We start from the raw sequence: 25,598 nt of genomic DNA on the forward strand, positions 1-25,598 counted from the left end.
TTATGGCCCACAGCTAGAAAAATGCAAAAAAAAAAAAAAAAGTTTCAAAATATTAGAAATTTCATTTCAAGTTTGAGTAAATTACTAGTCCCAATAGAAATAAAGCTGCTAATGTTCTGAACATCCATCATCATGCTTCTTAGAATGTTATTGAGAGAGGAGAAGTTGCATAACATCACTCATTGGAAACACAGTCATCTCGCAACTGTGTGTTATTGACATTTTGAAAATATTGTTAAACTTTTTGTGCAAATCTATAATGGAAACCTGCCTATTGTCAACCGCTATCTGCTCCACCTCAAAGTTCTAATCATCACAAGAGATATTGCACTATATGATGTTACAGCACAAACACCTTTAAAAGTGCTCAAGTGTAATTTGCCCCTTTTTTTTGCATCTGAGTGCTATTATCTGTGTGGCAAAGTATAAATGTTGACTTTGCAATAAGAACACAGTATACACAACAATGGCAGAGAGGAAAAGAAAACTGACATTTTCAAACTATGAGCTACGGATTCTGACCGAAAAGGTTCTGAGGCGTATCTCTGGGCATGACACATGAGGCCAATTTTGCACCAAATATATAGATATTACCTCATTTAAATAGATGCAAATAGCACAGAAGCAGAGACGCTGCTTGCTTGGCAGCACAGTTAGGGGTGCATTTCATCCTTTGTGGATGCTTTGAGAATTACATGCTTTCTTTTTATCTTATTCATGCAGGTTTAGAGGCTGCAAAAGGCGCAAAAGTCTTTTGTGAATCTGCCCCTGAATGTAGCTGTGAGGTTATATGTTCACCCTTTCTGTGTCTCGCCAGATACATTAAAAAGTTGTGTTTGTGTGACTAACCAGTCACCTTCCCTGCAATGTTGACAATCTTATTTTTGCTCTTTGCATACAAATTGCAGCACCATACTGTTATGTTAAATGCTAAGCATCAGAAACATAGTTTGATTCCCATTAACTTTAAATGAAATCTCCTGTGTGGGAATGCTGTTGCATTGATTTTTTTTTTCATCTGAAAGTATTAATCATGCTAATTTAAATGGAGAGTCACTCCTGCTACTGAGAGTGAGTTTAGTTTTGCTGTAAAAAATGAGATCTGGCTTTGCATCATAGGGGTTTGTTGAGAAAAAGCTGCCTGGTCAGGAATTCCCACATTCCAGCACACATAATGGAGCGAGAGCACTGTGGGAAAAAAGGTGCGTCAAGGAAAAGGATAATAGTGCATTGTTTTGTCCGACATCACTGGAAGAGCCCCAGCCGTCTGCTGGGACGGGCCAAGCGAGGAAGTGGTTAAACTGGCCAAATGGGTCATTTGCAAAGCAGCTTTACTTAATATAAATATGCAGCAGATAAGTCATTGTGTATGTGTGTGTTTGCATTTTTCAGTATGTGGTTTGCACATATGTAGATCAGCCAAAGTGTGTTGCTGCACCGCTGCTGAACAGTTTTTCTCCAGTGACTCAGTTTCCTGTGCTCGCTCTTTGTTTTTCAAAGCACATCATGCAGAAACAAAAAGAGCATGTGAACGATTCCAATATGACAAACTCTGCATTCAAGCTGAGCCTGCGTCATTTTTCTGGGCTCACGTCAAATCAAACAGCATTAGTGCAAAATTCAAAGTCAAAAATGCTGACATTGTTACATGCAAAGACCGAGCATAAATAATTTTTTAAAAAATCATACAAATGTTCCAACTACAACCGCTGATTGTGTTCATCCCAGTCAGACACCTCAGGAGGGATTGATTATAATGCCATGTAGGGCTGGGCGATATGGCTTTAAAATAATATCACAATATTTTTTTAGGTTATATTGTGATATACAATATATGTCATGATATTTTGAAATCTTCTCTAAACTACTGACCTACTAAAAAACAAAATTATATATGAACTACAGTTAGAAATAAAGTAGCTACTGGCATAAAATACTTTTATATAAAGTATTGTCTCATGCCTGTGGCTAAAAAATCAACAAATCAATATGCACTCAATGTTCGCTATAAAGCCATTTTATACATTGCACGTGGAACAAGTGGTGATGCGTCGAGTATATTTGTATATTCACCTAATCTTAGTTCTGTGTCTGACTGTTCATACCCAAACCAAACAACAGAAGGAGCCCTTTTTAGGGATGGGTTCCTTCTGGTTTTGAGCAGGCTGGTTGGTGTCAGTGTTTTGTGCTGAATCTCCACCTTCAGTATCGCTTTCCAGCTCCTCCGTGTTTGTTTGGTTTAATTTTTTTATTGAGCTCAAGTTGACGCATTCAGAGTAGTTTTTTTGTCTGGCCAACAGCCCCAAACCCAGAGATATTCACTTTATCATTGAAAAAGCTGCATTTGTTCACATTTGGGAGGATTAACCCTTTAAAACCTGGATCCACATCAGGTTTGTTGTGCTGCATACAGACACCTTTTACAGGCATTTACCTTTGGAAACTGAGAGAATTGCTTTAAAGTAAAAGTTAAAGGTGATAAGACAATGACTCAGAAAATAGCTGTGGGGAGATTATTTTGTATTATCCCAAAAATGCAAAAAGTCCAGAAAACTACCTAAATTCTAAAACATAAAATTATGTCAGGAGATTTTTTTTTGCTCTCTCTCAAGCTCATCTTCTAGTTTCTTTTTTTTTCTTTTGGACTTTTTTGTTTTTTGCTAATTTTTAGCAAATTTTTCTTGAAACGTACCGGTTTCTAGCTAATTTTGGGTCATTCATCGTTCACTTGCTCAGTGCCTTCTCCTTGTGTTCTTCAAAGAAATCAAAACAATTTGTTCAGGTTTCAAAGGGTTAGAAGCCACCAGTGTGACGCAAAAATGTGGTGTGGAAATAAAGCAATTATGCACAGTCTAGTGCATTGCGGGTTTCCATTGTAGCATTACTAGTAGTAATTCTTCATAAATGAGGCTACACAAATTTGGCTGGCGGGCATTGGGGATTAGTGAAGAAAGATGTTGCATCAAAGGCTCAGGAGGCAGATGTCCATGCAAGAAAAAGGTGGTGTTTTTATAAACTAAAAATCACAATGAAAAAGAGGAGAGGAACAAACATCAGCAAAAAAAAAGAACTCAGAGCAACACTGCCACTGACAACAACCCACTCTCAGTGCCAAAGTGGCTTTATATTCTCCTCTCTGGCCCCGCCCTAATTGGACTAAACCACTGTCTGGGGGTGACCTGGGCTGAACCACTGCATGGAGGTAAAGTAACCAAAAAGGAAAACTATTTCATAATTTGATTCAAACAGGAAAATATCAAACATATAAATGCCAAAAATATTTAAACATGAGCAAGTATCTAGTCAGCAGTGTGTAATCACACAGGAGGAGGAAGAGACTTCTCCCCTTTCAGCCCGAACTGCAGTAAAACCACAATAGCACTATGAAAAGAAGAGAAAATCACTATTAAAATATCTCACCCGAACACTGCAAAAAACAAGCACATAAACAACATTAATGAAACACTGTGTCATTAAACATTTTATGGATAAAAGTAAAGATAAGAACCAATTGACTCCAGCCTGTCTAACAAGCCACAGGTGTTCTTACTCAGCCTGATGACAGTGGTTGCTGTTGGGAATCTGGCCATGTGAGAACTGTACACATGCATTTTCCTTATGAAATCAATAAATACCATGAATGATGCTCAATGAGTCTCAATGACTACAAAGTGCCAGTGTCCAATCCAAACAACAACTACCTAAAAAGGACAGAAAATGTTTAAAGGGGATGTGATTAAAGATATAGTTTACCAATTTTCAACCAACTTTGTATCAAAACGATGTGGGTAGTATTTTAACCCTTAGGACCCACTTTAATATCACACACACTTGTATCGCTCAGCTCACAAAATGCACTCTTCAAAAACAAGCTTATACATTATTTTCTTTCATTGAGTTTATATTTTAACCAGCATCAGTCCTAATCATAAATATAAAATACTCATTTATTTTCAGAATTTAAATCCTCTAAATGCCAGGTTTTTGTCACACAAAATGCACAAAATGCACACACACAATGCCACCATGTTTTTAGATGAAGAAAGTGAATTATTTTCACTTTCTTATACTACATGCTCAGCAGATTATTTTTATTTATTATCACAGCTTAAAATCTAATAAATAATAAATATAAAATAATCATTCATTTTCAGAATTTTACCTCTTTAAGTGACAGTTATTTGACACTGTTTTTGGATGAAAATACACAAAAAAAGAATTATTTTCAATACACTACATGCAAAGTAGATTTTTTTTCAGATGATCCCAGTCTGTGATATGTCAGTGATTTATAGCAACACTGACTGTGACAGTGTACCTCATAGAAATAGCATGCATTTTCTCCATATGCCGAATATGGTACTTTTTTTTTTAAAAAGATTTTTTTTTTGTCGGATATGATACTTATTTGAACATTTTGGTAAATGGTAAATGGACTATACTTGTATAGCGCTTTTCTAGTCTTATTGACCACTCAAAGCACTTTAACACTACGTGTCACATTCACCCATTCACACACACATTCACACACTGGTGGCCGAGGCTACCGTACAAGATGCCACCTGCTACTCAGTAATCATTCACACACACTCACTATCCGATGACGCAGTATCAGGAGCAATTTGGGGTTCAGTATCTTGCCCAAGGATACTTTGACATGTTGTCCAGGGGAGCTGGGGATCGAACCACTGACCTTCTGATTAGAGGATGACCCACTCTACCTCTGAGCCACAGCCGTCCCCTGAGCCACAGCCGTCTGGAATTTGGGATTGTTTGTTTGACTAAACAACCACTTTCAAGATGTCACCTTCAAATCTCAAAAGAGCAGAATAAACAATAAATAAACAGTCCAAGTAGAGTTTGTTGTCTTCATCTTACAGTTTTCTTAATATGAGCAAAGAGCAAAACACACACACACACTCACAATCTCAGTCACCCAGCTCAATGCCATGTTGTAGCTTATCATCAAGTTGTCAGCAGTCTGCACTACTAACCCTTTGAAACCTGAGCCAATTGGCTAGATTTCCTCCAAAAACATGGGGAGAGAGCAATGAGAAACTTAACAAGAAATGCTCAAACAATAGCAGGAAATGAGTAACAGGTTACAAGAGAACTACCTTAAAAATTAGCAAAAGAAAAAAATTAAGTAAAAAAATAAAAAACACAAATGATAATAATAATGATGATAATGATAATAATAATAATAATAATAATACTATGTGGTCTTAGAAGAAAGTATAAAGTATATAGTCTTTTTTCCTGTAACATAATTTTAAATACATAATTAGTATATAAAAGTATATAAATATAGTTTTCTGGACAATTTTCCCTTTTATTTTTGTTGATTTCTTATAATATTAAGTAATTTTGTTATAACCTTTTCCTAATTAACAACTAATTTTATAAATTTTGCAGTTTGCAGAACTTTTTTGTTATTCCTTGTTTTTGGAAGAAATCAAATGAGCTCTCTCAAGTTTCAGAGTTTGAACAATAGTGATAAAGGTGTTAGAGGTTTAATATACTTGTTTTCTTGCTTTAGAAAAAACTAAAACCTACAGTACAATCAGCTTCAAAAAAAAAAAAAAAAGCCAGTTATTCTCTGTTTCTTTGGGTACTTAAATTTGAAACTCGAGCCATGTGATTGTTTTTTATCTGTTGGTCTCATCCCAGACAGGGCAAGGGTGTGTGTGTGTGCTCTCCATGCCCTGGCCATCTGTCCGACAGTATTGTCTGCCTAACAATGGGGTGCAGGGTCTTCAAAGACTCGCTGTGCAGAAAGGGAGCCTCACATTGACCCCAAAACACTCTGTCTGTCCCTCATCATAGTGTGTTTGTGCATGTGTGTGTGTGTCTGTGCGTGTGTGTGTGCGGGTGAGCCCATGGCCTCCGAGTCTGACAACAATGTGATGAGAGGGCTCAGGCTGCGAGGCTAGTCAGGGTCGAAGGTCATCTGCCTCTGTTGGATTTTATGGTGGTCATATCTCATGGTGGTTCTTTCAGCCGAAGTCTGGACTCACTGCGTCATTCCACAACAGACAGAGGTAGAAAGCACCTGGAGAAGAATAAAATTTGCCGCAAACTATTAATGACTGAGAGTTTATTGTTGAGAGAGTAGGGAAATGTCTGGCATGGGTTGTCAGCTGATCTAATTCACTTGGGCCTTTGGTTTTATAAAAGCTGGCCCGTGTGCTCAGTCAGCCAACATCCACCCTGCATCACCTTCTTTTTGCTTTTGCACCATCAACACACAGCTCAAAATGCTGAGATAGCTGAGATCTGAAAACACAGCAACAGCACAACAAGCAGTCAGACTATAAACAAGCCCTCTAAAACACAAGTAATCTGAAATGTCCTTAATATTCTCACTCCGAACTGGTCACATAGAGCTCTGGCAGAGCTCTGCCAGCGCTCTGGCAGCAGTGCTATCGGCGTACCAGCGTGACGCCAAAAGCCATCTTACGCGTCCAACCAGAACACAGCTAGACGGTGTCACATGAGAACGTAGTTGAACAGAACTGGTGGCGTTGCTATTGTATGGTGGCAGACAGACAGATGGCACCAGGTGTGTCCACATGCAATATGTACAGGGGGTGTTGAATGAGGACATGGCAGGTCGTGTGCACGTGAAACGCTGAAAGACAGTGTCAGGTAATAACACTGCCCGTAACCACATAATATAAGGACGCAAGTGTGCTTACAGGGTGGGTGGGTCAAACAAACGACGCACATAATCATGTGTTGTATCAGATTGTTTTTAGTTTGTATTATTTGAAACTGTCACTTCAAAATCAAAGTACAGTTTAAGTAGGTTTCCACACACATGGAATTTGCTGAAGTGGAATTTGCCCATTTTTATTATTAGTTTTTTTCACAAGCTTCAACTCCTGGTACTTTTCCATTACAAGACAAGTTAGCCACTACAGCTCATGTTGGTGGCATGTTTAAAAAGCATGATGTTAATGGCTATTCGATGTGGCTAACCCACCAAAGGCAAACACTCCTATGTGGTCAAAGTTCAAAAGAGTACTTCCCTGTGGTCAAACTTTGTCATGATGGCTAGTTTTCTTTTTTTTGTTAACCTTGTGAGTCTGGTTGTATGTTATGCCAAAATGAAATCCTTGTGACACCATGGACATATCAAGAGATCTGGATACAACATGGAGGCAGGTCCTCAGTCATTCTTATGAAAACTGCTCAGAAGTGCGCAAAGCAAAAGACCTCTATTTCAGCAGTATGATCTTATGGGGCCCATAAAGGGTGCACACCAGAGACTTACAGCCGCCAAGTGCAGCCAAGTGGCTAACTTCTGTGGACTAAAGGGTGGCCTTCCGGTTTAGCGCTCTGCTAACTTGGGGATGAAATTATTTAATATGGCACCTCTTCTAGACTTCCTAAATGTTATCAGAATAAAACTCTCAAATTCTGATAGTTAAATGAATTGTTCATTGAGGTTTTAATGCTTAAAATATATCTTCTAAATTCACAGAAGTCTCTTTTGGACTAGGACAATGTAATTTCACTTTTGGCCACTATGTAAAATTGGCTTCAAAACCTGATGTTCCTGGTTGCACACATTTAGGAAACTTTATAGGGGCCATATTCACAAACACTCAGAGCTCTTTATTTATCCTTGAATCTTTTAGCAAGAGCCCTAGCTGAGGAGTGATTTAGGCAATATCTGAGAGTAACTCTGAGTGAGAAAGGGGCAGAAACTTTTATCTCAGTGAGCAGGTATAGTTGACACTGTTACTAGGTATGATACACTCTTTTAACAGATGCAATTGATTGTCACAGACAGCCGTTTGTTACCCTGCAAGGTGCGGACATGCAATGAAAAATTAAATGAACTGCATGAACTCACACAGGTTGGGTCTGTTCAGGATATAATTCTTTTGACCCGTTAAAAAATGTGTGCATATCCTTAATGAGATTGACCACGAACATTCTCCCTGCACCATCTAATCTGTCATTAGCTTAGTGTTATTCAGTATATTGGGAATATTTCTCCTATCTCTATGTATTTCTGCAATTTTCTCCTTTGCTTAAGAAGCTCTTCAGCAACTTAAGTCCTCCTCACTACTCGTTTTTCACCTTAGTAGCTCTCTTAAGGGCTTTGTGAATAACTTTTATCTTTACAAGGACAAGGACTAGTCTTAACTCTAAGGTGAAATTCCTAGACAACGTCATAAGAATTCTAAGAATTTTCCAAGAATTTTGTCATTCGGAGCAACTTTTAGTACTAGGAATCTTTGCTGATATTGGCCAAGGTGTGTTGTTGAGATCAAAATGAAGGCAGAGTTTGAATATGGGTGAGATATGAGCAAGGCGGACTGAAATAGGAGGGTAGGAGTAAGGAAGGAGTGATTGTCCCACCCCACTTCACTTGCGTGTCTGACATTCGTTTAAGTTTTGTATTGCTTTATCGCAGCTGGAGAGATCCCATGGCGAGATGGTCTCTTTCTGTATGTTTGTTCTCCGAACCCTCATCTAATGCCGGTTTAGCCCCCACTAGAACTTTATTGAACCACATATTTCACTGTCCCCCACACAGAGAACTTTTTCACCGCACCCCACACAGAGAACTTCTAAGACACAAACTTATGCACATGTTTTCAACCTGAAGCATTCCTAGTTTCACAACTTTACTATTCAAAGCAGCTCCCGAGCAAAGGCATTAGTTGGCTCGACTACAACCAGAGTTTAGGTGACGTTAACTCGGCTCAATGCCAAACTCAGTCATCCATCATCTGGAAACTTGTGGGTACAACTAAGAAGGAGTACGACAGAAAGTAATTGATTTCTCTTTGAGATAATGGTAATGTCCTGAAATATGTCGACTGGTTAACCCTTTAGCACTTGGGTCGACATCAGTTTTCTGGTGCTGCGTTCAGATGCCTTTCACAAGCGTCTAAACCTTGTTGCTTATTTTCAGGTAATTTTATTGTTAATTCCTAAACATTTCTTGCTAATTCTTTGGCCATTTCTTGTGAAGTTGCTTATTGCCTTCTTCTTCTCATGCCTTTGTGACCTGAGCAAATTGGCTTGATTTCTTTTGAAGGTTATACAGCAACTCTTCCAAATAATGAAACGTTGCTACAGTGCATACAGTACAGACCGGAGTTCCTCTCAGGTAACAGGCCTGTGTGTGCCTGTAGGCCTGTCATGTGTTGACATACTGATTTTGACCCAGTTTCAAAGACAAGCCTTGAGTTCAGGCTTTGCATAGATACACAGACAGCTATTGACACAGTTATGAGTTAACTTGGCCTTGTTTCCTTCCTCTTTCTTTGAGACTTATTATGATGGAATGAGGTTAAAATGGAAGCAGCTGATGTCAGGCCACTTTGTGTCGGGTTACCCTGTCTGCTGCTCTTTGGGGCCTTATAAAACATAATTCATTTTTACTTCATTTTGGCTCTAGGGATGTCGGTCCAGCCACATACTGTATCTCGACAGCTATTGGATGGATTGCCATGAAATTTAGTTCAGACATTTAAGGTCCTGACAGATTGAATTCTACTGATCCATTGACTTGCCTTCCCACAGTACCAGCAGGTTGACATTTTTGGCCTGTAGTGAAATACCTTTCTATTGGATGGATTGCCTCACAATGTGAAACATTCATCAAGATGAGTGTCTGGTATCCTTATGACAAGGGATGCATAACTCTTACCTGCTGTATCCGCATCAGCCGCAGTCCCAACGTGATGAAGACTAATGCATTTTATTTATTTTTATCTATGTATTTCATCATGTTAGTGGGAGTCTGACTTGGTTTTAATTGAACTTTTATCTTTATTCGTACCGCGTTTTAATCTCATCTAATCAGTAAGAGTTGTGAGTACCTCGTCCGTGTCCCTGTTTTGTACAGTCTTAACTTCTGTCAATTACATGAATAAAGTGACTTTTATTTATTTGTATATTTGCACCAGACTTAAAAGAATGATGTATAAACGCACCCATCTACAGCAGTTAAGAAGTAACGTGACATAACAGCCTTATCGCCTACAGGGATAAACCCCATGAGCTCCATAAAAGTTGGATGTGTATGCCAAATTTGAATGAGCACAAATCTTGTTTGATTTTCAATACATTTGGCACAAATGCCCACTTGGACCCAACAATGAATGATTAGAATTGGATGGACAAAGGTCACAGTTACCTCACAAAACATGTTTGGCCACAACTCGAGCAGAAAAAAATTGTTTTTAAATCTTTATTATAAGTGTCTGGACAATGTGTGTATGAAAAATTATGAAGATATGATACTCCTAACCTATTGTTTTGGGTGTGTTTTCATGGAAAATCAAAAAACGAGAAACCCACTGTGACTAAAAACTAAAAAAAGTATGTTACGAAAAACGGGCACTGTAGCCTCATACTTTAACCATTTTGAAAAATTCCAACTGATATGTTCTTAGGTCAGCTAGTACTTGCTGTGAAGGAAATTCTGAACTTCCACTAAGGACATTAATGGGCTGATGACCCAAAAATCTTCCAATGTATGAAATAAAAGTACAGTATGTCTTATGAACATATTAAGATAGATTTGAAAAATACTGAACCATTCTTATAGTGCCAGACAGTTTTTGATTTTGAGATAACTTTTAATTAGCAACAGACAGGGGAAACTGGGTCATGTAGAGGTTAAAAACTGGCCTATAGCCAAAGGGTTCCAGGACCAGCTGGAAAATGTGAGGAAGGGAAATTGTGCCACAGCCCCTCCCATAATTCTCTCATCCCTCAACTTCTAGTTTCAAGGTGTCCTTGAGCAAAACACTGAATGCTCAGAAATCATCCATGCAAGGCTGTGGTTAGTGTGCAGCTGTTAATGTGGATGTTTAGCAGTTTGTTGGTGAAAATGGTTAATTTTCTCCATCATGTTTTGTAGATGGAAGGACTCAGACAGGAAGAGACTGGGGTGTACTGGTAGTGTGCTGACTGACTGTAATTCAAGGATATCCTCTGTCCTTTGCTTTTTTTTGGTCAGCATTGCCACCTCTTGTGTGTGTGTGTGTGTGTGTGTGTGTGTGTGTGTGTGTGTGTTTGAGAGAGAGAGACAGGGATTTGCCCTGAGGTCAGCGCAGTCTGTTCCGGTGACTTTGACTGCATTACCTTGGTCATTGCCTTATGGCTAGCGGTCCTTGTGGAACACATGTAAAGGCTGACTGTGACAAACCTTTACCACCGAGGGTCTGTGTCACAAAGTCGAATCATTAGGTACATTTTGAGCTTTACCCTTATTTTTTAGGGTACATCTCTCTGGTGTCCTACACTTTTTGGCTAAAGCAGAGTATACTGAGTTCAGGGGATCTATTCAAAAATCTTAAAAAAGTCTGCGGATTAACCAGTCACCTCACTACCAGCCAACTACTCACTCAATTCATATCTGTTTTGTATTGGCATGGATAAAACTAGAACTGGCATTGAAAGTGAAATCACAAGCAGCCTAAAAAAGAGCACTATGCATCATGATTAAAATCTGTCATGTTGAATTTAGAAAGATATAATGTCAGAGACTGTCAGATCAAAACATCTTATTATACATAATCTTTCATCTTTTATTATGCATAACTTAACTGTTTTTTTTTGGGGGGGGGGTTACACTACAATGTGGTGTGTTAGTGTTAGGAGTTCAGATCTCGTAGCAAAGAGGGGTGCATGATATGTATCAGGCTTATAAACTTAATAATGCAAATTTTGTATTATTATGTATTATTCCCAAAATCAAACTATAGCCAAAAACTAGTACTCATTATATGAAGGCAGGTTGGTTTTATTGACTAAACAAGGGCAGTTATGATTCATCAATAAGCACAGAGAAGAACAAGAGTAGCACATCGACTAGAGAGCCAAGTGTGTTTGGAATATTAAATCAGATTTCATATTTGCTTCTTTTTAACATTAGAAAAAACTAAATGTGAAATCATCAGTTTTCTTATTGGTATCGGCCGTGAGATTCAGGTAATTATTGGTTATTGGTAAAAAAAATCCATATTGTGCATTCTTCATAGTGGCATATCATTTTGATATTGTAATCATTATTGCTGTCAGGTTTGTGCATTCCTACTAAAGATTTGCAATCTGCAATCTGCCCTTACAGTACTCTTACATAGCAGTGCTATATTGCACTTGAATCTGATAAACGTGAATTAGTGTAAGCACTATAAAGTAGTTGTCTGGTTACACACCTAAAAAGTTGTGATACACTAAGTTTTGGATGCTGTGTGCAAAGAATGCAGATTGGATTGCTGTGGGGTCAGTCCAGCACTGAATACCATGCATTATATCCTTATTCATCACTTTCTTCCCTCTTTTGATCCTCTCTGGCTGGTTAAATAACTGTTCACATACTGCAAGAATGTGATTGGCTGCTTCAAATAACTTACAGAAGTACAGAGAGAAAGGGAGAGAGGGGATGGGTGAGGAACAATGTGTTCTCTGTTTGCTGTAGCAGCTCTACTAAACTTCTGCTCCCCTGCTCCTGCAGCTCAGCTATACATCATTATGAGCTATAAGTCAACCGTATGTGTGTGTATTCAGTGTAATTGAAATCATTCCTGGACTTTCCTGTCTGTGGACCTGAGGCCCACTGGCTCTGAAACATGGCTGGGAGCCAGAGCATGCGCTGCTTAACCAGCTCTCAGCAGAATCATGAACTTTTGAAATGTTTTGCACTGGCAAGCACAGATGGTAGGAAACAGAAAGAAAGGGTCACAGTTGTCTAAATATAAAAAGAGGAAGGCATGAACATCTTTCTCAAGGTCAGTAGATGGGGAAAAAGACCAACATTTGGAAATACTCATAAGATAGAGGAAACAGGAGTGGACCACCCTCTTGTTCTCTCTCATCAAAACAAAGATCAGATTCAAATATGAGCCTCTGGCCTCCAAGATTGCACCAAAGTTACATATTATGGCTTGAAGGTTGGTTCAAAACAACCAGTTTAAGGATTAATTTTATGTTCATATTCATAAGTTGTGGAAATGAAGATACTGAAGTCACTAATAGCTAAACTAATAAGATGACTGTCCAAAAATCTGACTTTTGAAGTGGTGAGTAATGTGATTGTACCCTCAGACTCTTTTCCACTCAGTAACTGTGCCACTGCCAAGCAAGTCGGAGTATGCAGTTTTTCATGTAACAGTCAAAATACTCTTCTTGCCTTAATGACGTATTGGGGGTTTGAGTTCAACCAAACTGCAACAAGTGACTCATGCTTACAAACTGTATGCCATTCCTCTTTTCAAGCTTATATCAGCACAGAAATTCCCAACCAACCATGTAGATGTGCCCAAATTTCCTCCACGATTTCTTGTTCAAAGTTTGTTTTGCATTGTTAGTGGCCATGTGGTCCATCTTGTTCTCATCCCAATTAGTCACATTTTACAGCGTTTTCAGTGGACTTCTATGTCTACAACATTTTAGGTATCCTTCTGCATCTGTTTTTGGGATGGCTCTACCATTATGTCAACAAATGCACATGGTGGGATGCATGCCACAAGGTTATGCTTAGGGCACAAAAGCACATGGCAACCAACGCCAGAATGTCAACAAACAAGCATGCTGGCACAGACGGTTAGGTTTTGGCAAAAAGAGAAGTGGATGGTTAAGCTTAGACAAAAAAGTAATGGTTAAGTTTAGGGCAAGGAGACACATTAGTAGGGGGTAGAAAAAGAACACTATTTTTTACAAGTTTGGAATGAGAACAGGCTGTGTAGACACATGCACAAAACTTGTATGTGTCTATACATTATGTGAGAGATGGTTAAAGGATGATGAGGGTTAAAGGGATGGAAAGAAAGGGGACATTATGGTTTACCAGGCCACCAGGACACCTCAGTATAGTAATTTGTTATTTTTAAATAAAACCAGCAAGAACTCCTCCTGATTGCTATGCCATTTTTGTCCTAATTTTACCAAATCCCAATGTATTCCAACCATGACAGATTTTGACAGCCATAACCTCTTGCATCCTCCTTTTATATTATGTGAAATGATAATCAGGTTTTACATCCCCCAACAGTTAAAATGTAGGTTATTTACAGGTTTAGCTCAGTCCTTTTTGATAGTAAGGCCCTGTTAGTGTCTGGCTTTCACTTGCTTTTATGTTAAAGCAAGTGAAAGCCAGAATAATATAATTTTTAAACCTTATTTTGCATTCTTGAATTGCATTTTCAGCCTAGGCAATGTAAGTGAGTTAGTCTACCAAAAATCTGTGGATAGATTGCCACGAAACGTGGTAGAAACATTCCTGGTCCCCTGAAGATCAATCCTAATATAGGGGATACCCTGACTTTTCATTTAGCTTCACCAGCAGATCAGATTTCTCAGTTATATTCCAAGATGGATGACATAGGTTTTGTACAAATATTCATGATCCACAAAGGATGAATTCTAATGATTCTGGCGATCCCCTGACTTTTCCTCTTGTGCCACCATGAGATCGACATGTTTGTCTTTGAGTTCAAATATTGAGACAACTATTGTTTGGATTGAAATTTGATTTAGATATCCATGTTCCCCAGAAGATGACTCCCAACGATCGAGGTGATTCCCTGACTTTTTATCTAGAGCCATAAAAAAATTACACTTTTTCAAAGAAAGATTCCGACAATTAACAGAGTGGATTTTATGCAGATTTTCATGATCCTCTGTTGATGAGTATTTAATGGAATTTGGAATCACCTGAGTTTTCCTATCACACCACTTAGTAGGATGACATTCTTTGTCCAGACTAATATGTCTCAGCAACTGTTGATGGATGGATTGCCATGGAATTTGATGCACACATTCATTATCCCATCAGGATGAATCATAATTGCATGTTAGCATGCTGCCATTGATGGCTTATGGGGCTGGAAACTTTTAGCCATTTTGTACAAATAACCACAAACTTTCCATGAGATCAGATTCAAGTAATAGCTGCAATGCTTTACACTAAGCACTTGTTCTTGGAAGTCTTCTTATTTCCTTGTATTTAACTTCTCAGTCTGTGTGTTCAGTGTCAAACTCAAATAGGCTTTAATGTGCAGAAAATTCCTTTGTTGTTTAATACTGTTCTGAAAGCAGCTAGTACATTCATAAATAACCATTTGGGATTCAAAGACTACAACGGGGCAATTTTAGGATTAGTCGGCTTAACTCGAATCTGTTTGGGAAAATCAACAATGGAATTCTCAGCTGTATTTGGGGATTAAGCTCGAGTGGGCTGCTAAACATCTGAAAAACATGCCAATCAAGGCCCATATGGAGAAAGTACGACTAATATTTACTCGCAAGTTAAAAAGAAACACTAATTTGACAATCAAGTTCTTGGTTCAGATGGTTCATATGTGACATGTTTCCCTTTTTCCCATTTTATTCAGATGCATTAGCCAGCTACATCAGACAGCTGGAGAACAAGACGAGAATGCTGGAAGAGGAGAACAAGCAGCTGCTGTCACAGGTAACAACTGCCACTGTCACATCTCTTATCACTTTACACAGTATGGGAGACCGGGTCAGTTGTACACTGTAAAATCTGACAAGTTAAAAGAATCTTGGAAACCAATTGCCTTGAAAACGAACAGTAAATATATCTAAACTTAAGTGTTAGGATTACTTGAAATTTGTACTGTATTGTATTTATTCATTTTTTGAAGTTGCTGCAATTTAAAAGCGTTAGTTAAATTACTGGTAGCACTGTCCATGCAGACCACATTTATAATGCATTATGAAGGCATTCATGTTGAATTATAATGCATCCTTCCTTTTAAGTGTTTTGGGTGCTGACCCAAAAATCACACTTGTAAAATGAAGTCGTCAACACTTTCTTCAGCTTCCTACAATAAGTCTAAAATACACTGTGGAAACTGAATTGTTACATTCAGACTATTATGTGCAAACAATGCACCACTGAAACCCATTCAAGCTGCAATTTTTGATCCCAAAGCCATCAAAGCATAAAAACATACATTATAATAGTTAGAAATAGTTAGTTAGAAATAATTATACATTAATTCTGGGTGACATTCTGGGCTTTTGCTTTGGAATTTGTCATTTTTACTATTTTCCACCTGATGATGTAATTTTTACCGTATTTGGCATATGGAGAAAATACATGCTATTTCCACTAGGTACACTGTCACAATCAATGTTGCTGCAAATCATTGACGTATCCCAGAATGTGATAATCATAAAAAAAAAAAACCAAAAAACAAATATACTTAACATGTAGTATATTGAAAATAATTAATTTTTGTGATATTTTTTCTCCTTTCATCTAATAACATAGTGGCATCATGACAAAAACCGGGCATTTAAAGGGTTAAAATTCTTAAAAGGACTGATGTTGGTTAAAAATTAACTCAATGAAAGTAGAAAATCATACTAATGTATAATATTTTTGATAGCCTGATTTTGAAAAAGTGCATCTTGTGTGAGTGTGTGATATTAAAGTGGTCCCAAAGGGTTAAAGTGAGATCAGTGCTTTTAAGTTTGGGCAGTTGTCCTCCCCTGACAGAACTGCTGTATGTCCACACCTACAGTGACTTTGTCTTGTTGATGACTCATGTTATTATTAACCTGATGAAGGCAGTTTACTTATGTAAAAGTTGGCGTGCAGTTACATATCCTTGAGCTGTACACTCAAAACTACAAACAGCTGCGGTAGCATTGTTTTTATATACTGCCCTTATACTTTTCTTGGCTAAATATACAGTATGTTAAAGCCTTAAGTGGTAAATATTGTGTTTGTGATTTGATCTTGTTTAAAAATATTGTGTGAGAAAAGGTTCCTTTATTATTATTTAAGAGGCTATCAAGCGCAGCATGCTAAGGCCTCTGCTCAAAAAGTGGGACATGGGCCCTCAAAAAGTTTTGCAATTGTAGGAGGTGGAAGAAATGTGAAGTTGGGAGTTGAAACATCTGCTGGAGCTGTTGGAATGAGGGGAGGTGAAATGGGATTAAATGCATTATTGGAGCATATCGGTGTGTTCAGATATATTTTAAGGGCTTTTAAAACAGAAAACACCTGAAACCAAACTTTCAAAGAGTTTTGGAAAATAGGATTATTCCCATATATGTATTTTTTAACCTTTGTTGGAGCTCTACATTTCTGCCTTCTTCTTTCAGTTTAATTCACTTTTTTAACTCACTTAATTTTATAGTCGATGGAATAAGCATGCATCCCAAAATGTTGACCTAAAGGATGCTGACTTTTAACAAAGTCATATTAAGCTGTAAATCAGTGAGAAACCTCTTTGTGATAGCTTACAGTGGCTTACAGAAACATTCTGTCATATATCATGCCAGTTCCACTCTTTATGAACAAGGTTAGACAAACCAGTTTATTCTGTATGGAGTTTAGTTACTTCTTAAATTGTGTTGGACTGAATCAACTTGTTTAAGCATTATCTGGTTGCATCACAACCTATTTGAAAAGATGATAAAAGGGCACAGAAGTGTTTCTGTCAATATCTAAAGTACAGTATTATTGCTGACAGCTACACTGATGTAACTACAATCTACTGTAAACATGAGCTCCTTACAGCAGATGCAGGACATCATATTTCACCTATTGATGAGTTTATCTAACTGGCAGATTGATCCTGTCCTGCTTTACTGCAAACACAGCAGGTCTACTACACCTCCTGTCACCATGGGAATACAGACCGCCCTGCCTCAGCAGTGCTGCTGCCTCCTCTTACACTTAGTCCTGTTGTTCCTCTTTCTATCTTCTTTCTCTTTGTTTATTTTTTCACTGCTGGTTGCTACAGTATATCTCTACATTCATACCTGTTGGTGTACATGGTGATTACAATGGTTGTAATCAGATAGCTCCACCTGCCTCCACAGAGTGCTGTTCAGACCCCCAACAGTGAACCATCCTCCACAGGGCTCTACCTGTCCCCCAAGCAGAAACCAGAAGCTATCGTCCATGCAATGAAGGTAGGCCACAAACCACCAACCTAAAGCCTCATTTACACTGCTTGAATCAAGGAGGAGATATCATGTATTTGGTTGTGTGTGTGTGTGCGCGCGCGTGCGTGTGTGTGTGTAGGTGCTAGAGGTCCATGAGAAGCTGGACAGGCAACGCTCACAGGAATACGATGAAGACTTAAATGAGAAAGAGAAGGCCATCGTCAGAGAGATGTGCAATGTAAGTCTCACTTTGAGCGTTCTTTCCTTCAATAGAAAGTCCGAATTAAAATAAAAATAAAAAGTCTAATTCTTGAAATGCAGGTTTTGGTTCACTTTCAAGTCAAATGAGTGGAAGGGCTGCCTCTTAAAAGCTGGAGGCTCAAATCATCACTCTGAGACCCTCACTTGACTGAGATTGCTTTAAGTTGAGCAGCCATTTTCTTCTGTGCAGTGCACTGTTAGAGGAAGTTTGGTCCCCAGATTTTGCTTTGGCGTGGATGCTCTTAACTTTTAAGCTACGTTTTGCAGTTGCAGACATACGGGCAACAGCACAGAGGGAGATGCACACAGCATTGTAGTTAACATGATAGAGTCTCTGGCTTTTCTTTGATATATAGTGTCTGCAGAAATTGTTGTGTATTAGTGATCCGTCGTTAGTGCCGTTAGCTGGTTTACTATATGATGTGAATCCACCTGTCACGCTGAGCGTCCCTCTGAGCTCATTCAAACTTTGTAAGGAAAACAAAACAAACTGTCGAATATTCTTGAACCTACAAAATTTGATTTGACTGCCATTATTCTGAGTCAGGTAAAGCCCTTAATGTGTAGTTTGCTGAGAGTCAATTTCAGAACCAACAGCCTATTGGTCTGACCATTACGGTCTGTGCCAAGACTTATCCACACGCTGGTCATTTTGGCCGATCTCTATAAGCAGATAAAATTTAACAAAGCTTATATAAGGATAACTCATTGTCAGACGATATCTAATGGGTTCAGAGATTGCATTTTGGCCAGTGCTTTCTGTCTCTTCACAAGAACTTATTACCTGCCATTCAGGGGTGGCAGAGAGATCAAAATCAACCAGTAGAAATGGATTTTGAGGCATACAAGGTATTGTCATGGAAATTTATATCTATGTCATTTGTAATTACATAATTTCAAATATACCACACACACACACACACACACACACTATTCTACAGGTTGTGTTACCCTGGCATCATCCTGGAACAAAGACTTCCAAATTCTATTTATTGGACAAACATGCTTTTATGCTACTGCAATCGGATGATTTTAGGGAATGGTTAAAATCAGGAAGAGTGAATCCAATGTCTGTTTTGATAGGTGCGTGAACAAGGACCGGTCCCTATGATAAGTTATACCACTATCTATCAGATGTAGCATGCCTCAGTTGCTTTGTAAACCAACTCCTGTCTTTGGTTCAAATCTTTATATTTCGTACGACTACATCTTTGATAAGTTTAATTTTGAGTTAAAAAATACACAACAGTATACCTTCTGCAGTATTTCAGCTGCTGGTTGCATATTGTTTTCTTGGTGTTTCCTATGACTAACTGTCTAAGGGTTTTCACACTTTGTTTCAATCTGATATTCCTGTCTGACCCTGTTTTGTCTCTCCCGCTCAGGTGGTTTGGAGAAAGCTGGGTGATGCTGCCGGATCTAAGCCTTCCATCCGACAGCAGCTGTCAGGCAACCAGTTTAAAGGACCTTTATAGTTGTCAGACACCAAGAGAAGCCACCAGTAGTCCCAACACCTTTTTACCACGGACTGGAAGCTCTTCAGCATGGTTTTGGTGCTCTTGGCTACAGCCTCCTCTGTCTGAACCAAACTGAATCATAATGGATATCCAGCTCAGTCTACCAGGACATAGTACTGAAATGCCAGCATTGGAAGACTTTGTTGCAGATGTACGGACAAACTTCTAATCTGGCTCACAGACATAGACTGTTTGAAGTTTTTTAAAGCCTTCGCTATTTTGGAAGCAGAAAATCCAAACATGAGAAACATGGCTTAAACCTGGTTGTAACTCATACCCAAGTGGCAGTCACCATGGCTTAGTGTGACAGTGTAGTCTGAGACACTGGCCAATCAACGGACACGACCAGAAAGTCTCACTTTAAGCCTTAATAGCTCCTTAACAAGTTAAAAAAATTGCAATATGACCACCTTGATACTGGACATATATATTAGTATATAAAAATGTTGCTTTGTATTTGAGGAGAGATGTTGGAAGCTTTCAAACCTTCAGTTTCAAGTGGTCACTGAAAGAACTGCCGCTCAAGACACTTCTGCATTGGCTTCTCTGCTTAGCTGTGGCGACTGCTGCAGTGCGGAGAGCACCAAAGGTAGTCTTGTAGGGGTGTTCTCCAATAACCATGCATTCATACAGTGCTCAATCAGCTCTGCAGGAGCCCTTTGTTTACTCCTTGATAGACAAAAAGAAGCTTTGTATTTCGATGATTCATAGGCTCTTTCTCTGTTTTGTTCTTTTTTAAATTGATGAGGTGTCATCAAAAAACTTCTATTTAATTTCCTTAAAATTCATGACATGACTTATTGACTGTGTTTACAGTGTGAACGCACAGTGAGAATATAAAATGTCCATGAAGAACTGCAGTTGACTTCATCAAAGCCAGGAATCACTGAAACTGTGCAATTTGAGTCACAACCTTAAAGAAACCCTATACCCCTTTTCCACCAAATTAGCTCTGGTTCTTGAACCAGCTCCGTTCAGGATTCTTGGAACCTTGGTGCTATCCAGCTAACCAACCTGAGTTTCCACCAGTTTTGCACAGAACCATTGTAATCAAGGATGTGTCATCTTCAGAGGGCGTTGCACAATGCACAACAGAAGTAAACATCAAAGGAAAATCAGAAACATTTGTTTAGTTATTACAGGTATTTCTTTATACCTAAGAGACAAGCATGAGCCAACTATTAATGAGATGCTGTTTTTTTCAACGATTTCTCATTTCTCGACCCTCTCTTTCCAGCCTGTAGAATATGACACGTCCACTGATGTCACTGTTTGCACTTTAAGTCAAGAAAAACCTGCTACTTTTAGGCGCTGGCTGAGAACAAACTTTTGGGTTTTGAACCAATTTGTGTTCAAAATGCTCATAACAGTTCAAAATTAGGTGCAGGAACTGAAACAGAACTGGCTCTATGTTGGTGGAAAAGGGGTACTATTGTTCAACCCGTTGAACGATGACATGCAACTCAGCTTATGAATGAAAGATGGATGAAGGTTTGTTTATCTTCTTCTTTCAATGCTTAACAGCAGAATAATGCATGCGCAAACACGGCTGGCTCTTGTTTTAGACCGTCTGTACATAAATATATTCACAATCTCTAGAAATTCCTACAAATGAAGCAATAAAAATTCCCATTTGGGGAATGCTACAAAAAACATATGAGGACATAAAATGTTGATATTTTCAGTTGTTCGGTTTGACATCTAGTGTTTCTTATTATTCAGCCTAAAACTAAAGAACAAGTTCTTAAGTTTTGTTAACAGTAGTAATTGTTTCAATGAAACACCTTTGAGTCAAATTCATTGTAATTTATTCATAGAGCTAGCAGATGAACAGGTAAACAATGACTTTACAAAACAGCTGCTTAATGAAAACTAGCAGCATTTTGTACATTTAGTAGAACTGGCTTGCAGTAGCTTTACAACAATATTAGCCTAAATGCAGGAGACACAATTAAACTGCTATCAGCACAGGAATTTGATCAAAGAGTGCATTTTTCACAAATCGTCTCTCTTGATTTGGAGCTGGTTGCACTTTTTAATACTTCAAGATGTTTTCAGGGACACCAACATCCTTGGAAACATGCTTGTGTTGCCAAAACAGTTAGATTAGAGGATTGATGTCAACTTCATATCTGTTTGTCAGTGCAGACAAAGGACCAGGATATGTTGTGATCTGGGTTTTGTTTAGTGTTATTGTGCAAATCAGAGGTGTGCACCATGAAGCAAATTAATGGCTTAGTGAAGTATGTTGAGTCTTAAGATAGAGTTTTCTGTGTCACAAAGGCTCTCATTTAACCTGGATAGATGCTAGGGTTGTCCCTAGTCACCGATTCTGTTTGTGATATAAATGGACAGGATTTCAAGGTGCAGCTGGGAAAGAGGAAAGTGTCTAATTTCAGTCTTGCTCTTTGCAGATGATTGACTGTGGATATCAACTTGTACCCACAGAATCACCTGTGGGTACAAGTTGATAACCACAGTCATGGTACCTGTTATCTCTTACTGGATCTTAAGGGTTTGCTGCACCAGCTAATAATGTATAGAAAACTTGGCCTTGTCAAACTTGCTTTGTGGTAAATCCCTCTTACAACCTCACTATGATGACACATGCTGCCTGCTCCCCTTTTGATGGAAGAAGAGTAACGTTTTCCATCTATCTTGGTGCTAAGCTAGGCTAAATACAACCCAGATGTTATTGTACTGGAGGTTAAATGCAGTCCTTTTACTCTAAGACGGTGAACTACATATCCCAACATGTCACAGTGTCCCTTATATTAACATGTTAGCCTTAGCATATCATTTTGGCTAGCTAAGTTTGTAAGCTATATAACAGTGTTTTCTTATTTTTGAAATTTAAAAATCGACAATGATATTGTCCATTTATTTTTTCTTTGGTCATAACAGTTATGATAACTCTATTCCTACTTGGCAATTTATGCTGTTTTCATAAAAAAAAAGAAAAGCAGATTTCAGATAATCAAATTAGCTAACCTGCTAGCTAAAATATAGGTACCAGAAGCTAGCCTGGGTGTTGGACTTTAGAAAATATACCTGGCCTCTTTGTCTTTTTTCTGCAAGAGATATGTAAAATATTACATATTTGTCCAGTTAATTTCATCTGTTTGCCTACCCAAAGCTCCATTTGCAAAAACCCAATACTTGGCCCATTAATTTATCGTCTTTCAGCTCTGCAACGCTAACTTCAACTTTCTTGAATCATAATAGGGTGTCTTCAAACTATTGTCTCAATAAACGCCTATTATGAAAAAATCTCTCTTTAGGATAATGTTCCTATACAATGTACAGTCATGTATTATAATTTATGAATTTATGTTGGAGTCATAAATTAAGTCACATGCTTTTTGTTTACTTAGGCCCTGATGGATTTTCCTTTGAAATGATTTAAGTTGAAGATACCGGTAGTTCCTCCTCGTAAATAATGCAGTCTTTAGGCTATGTCCTATTTTATTGGATAACAGAGTGTGTGTATTTACTGACACTGCAGAATATTTTCTATGTGCAAAGTGACCACTATTGATCACTCCATTACACCCCAAACAGCTGGTGTTTTCTTGTTGGTAAGAACACAAAGTTCTGTTTTAAAAATATGATGGAAAAAAATATTTTTTTAATGGTGACATTCAAATGCACTGCTTGTGTAGTCATGGAGTCACAGACTTCTATCTAGTAATGAAATGTTCCTCTGTAACAGTGTATTTAGAGACAGAGCAGTGCTGTTACATATCCCATAGGTAACCATGGAGTAGCATGTCTTTTATTTTTTGAATAAGCTGTATGTATAGCTGAACTGTATTTTAGCAGTATATCATAGTGATATGAAAAAAATAAAAAGCCACTTTTAGATGATTTTCAAATAAAATTTAAGTATATGTTATTCGTAAATGTGTGTTGTTGTCATTTACTGTGTAATATTTATGTTTTGGGGAAAGGTTTGATGAATTCTTTGTCCTATGGTTTATGTCTGTGTATAACAAATTGGCTTTAAATGCATTTCATATTTTACTGATTTACCCTAGAATAAATTGCTCAAATTGACTACAACCACAAGGGCAGCTTTAATCAGTTACATATGATTTGCTTTGTAGATGTTGATGGAACATGAAAAGGCTTTGTATAGTTTAGTTTAGTTTAGTTTATATTAGACTAGACTGCCTCCTAGTGACACAAACCTAACATTACAGCAGACTTAAATGACCTAGGAAACAATAGGTGTGTCCCGATTCCATACTGCATAGAGAACAAAAAAAAAGTGTTTGGAAAAAAGATTTATATTTCTAAGTAACTTACAGTTTGCTTAAACCTATATATTTAGCATTTGCATATATAAACATTATGTTGTTTTTCTCACAAATGCAAAAGGACGCTTATATGTTTATGTTTATTTCACTATAAGTGTTTATAAATGTAACTGCCAACAATTAGGCATCTGTGAGCAATTACACATGAGCACAAATCTCACAGTTGGTAATGAAGCATTTATTAATGTTCACACAGGTAAAAATCATCAGTGTCAGGCTTAACATAGTTAATAGATATCTTATCATAAAGAAACTGAGCCTCAAAGGGTCATTTTCTCTTCATGTTAAATGCAATCACAATATAATAACAGCTTTAATCTCTGTTAGCATTCAAACAAGTGCCAGTCCTTATGTATCCAGTGTCGCCTTTGTAAGCTAACTGTTACTAAATGAGAACATATACAGTGCAAGCTGGTTTTCTCTCTTTTTCTCTACTCTGACGAAGACAAAGACAGGTCTGGGGAGATAAAAAATAACTTCAGAAACCCTGTGAACAGAATTATTCAATATTATAACTCTTCTGGTCCTGAGACCCAGCAATTCATATTGTCCTGGGGGACATGGCATTGAGGACTTGATTTTAAACCCAATCTATGCAGTCTACTTGAGTCCGGATGTAAAGCACATCCTGAGGCCTGTATTATGGAGCCAGCTCAACATACCCAGGGTATATTTGTTATCTGGCTTAACTAATCCTAACAACCACAATCAAGCTAAGGGGTCACATGCAGTGGTTATTAACTTGGTAAGTCTTTCATTGCATTCACATGAAAGGGAACATTTTACTTCTAAATGATGACTCCGCATTTTCTCTTGAGATTTCTAGAGGAAGACTGTTGCTTTTAGGTTTGACAGCTGCAAAGAAAATACCAATACAGAGATGGAAATCCCCATATACACTCCATATTACTCAATGGGTTACACTGTCAAATAAGGCCATGGTATGCCCACTAGAGACTAACACCTGCCATATGTGCCACAGAGTGTGCCCAAGCGGCTAATTTACGCTGGTTAACTTCTGGTTTAGCGCTCCACGAACTTGAATGAGAATAAAATGATTTAAACTTGTGGCTCCTCTAGACTTTCCAAATGTTACTGGCCTGAATGGATCAAACCCTGGTGGTTACACAAATCATTTCTCCAGGGTTTTGATGCTCAAAAAATGTAGCCACCAATTTACAGATGTGTCTTAAAGTTAGTCAATGGGAAAAGCTCTTTTTGGGCCCCATGGCATCAGATCCCAGCAGTGTAATTACACTTTTGGCCACTATGTAAAAGTGGCTTCAAAGCCCACTGCTGTTCCCACAGCCTTGAAAATGACTCAAATATGTTGCATGCATGGTGTTTAAAAACAAAGGCCTCAATGTCATGTTCCAGAGTACAAATATGAATTTCTGGGTCTGAGGGGATCACTATTTTCCAAACTACTGTCAAGTTTGATTGCAGCCACAGACTCACAGCAAAGAAGACAGAGAAGACTCACCCTTCCTGCTTCTGTGATTGAATAGTAAAATGATATTCGTGATGGATACCAAATGATCTTAATGGCAGCATAGCCTTTGGCTATTCAGGAGGATGCGTGAAATATGGGAAGTGG

The 25,598-nt window shown here is 38.2% G+C and overlaps 1 protein-coding gene across 1 annotated transcript in view; it reads left to right on the forward strand.

Moving 5' to 3' along the window:
* LOC121953160 (coiled-coil domain-containing protein 85C-A-like) overlaps positions 1–21,335 on the forward strand; it is a 33,465-nt gene extending 12,130 nt beyond the window's left edge. Inside the window, exons 2-5 of the mRNA XM_042500072.2 lie at positions 15,369–15,448; positions 17,839–17,931; positions 18,044–18,142; positions 19,551–21,335. Of these exons, the coding sequence (XP_042356006.2) occupies positions 15,369–15,448; positions 17,839–17,931; positions 18,044–18,142; positions 19,551–19,640 (362 nt within the window). The 3' untranslated portion in view covers positions 19,641–21,335. The remainder of the gene's footprint in view (positions 1–15,368; positions 15,449–17,838; positions 17,932–18,043; positions 18,143–19,550) is intronic.
* The last annotated feature ends 4,263 nt before the right edge of the window (positions 21,336–25,598 follow it).

The sequence above is a fragment of the Plectropomus leopardus genome, chromosome 14, assembly GCF_026936395.1.
Source record: "Plectropomus leopardus strain MGB_pleo_1.0 chromosome 14, ASM2693639v1, whole genome shotgun sequence".
NCBI lineage: Eukaryota > Metazoa > Chordata > Actinopteri > Perciformes > Serranidae > Plectropomus > Plectropomus leopardus.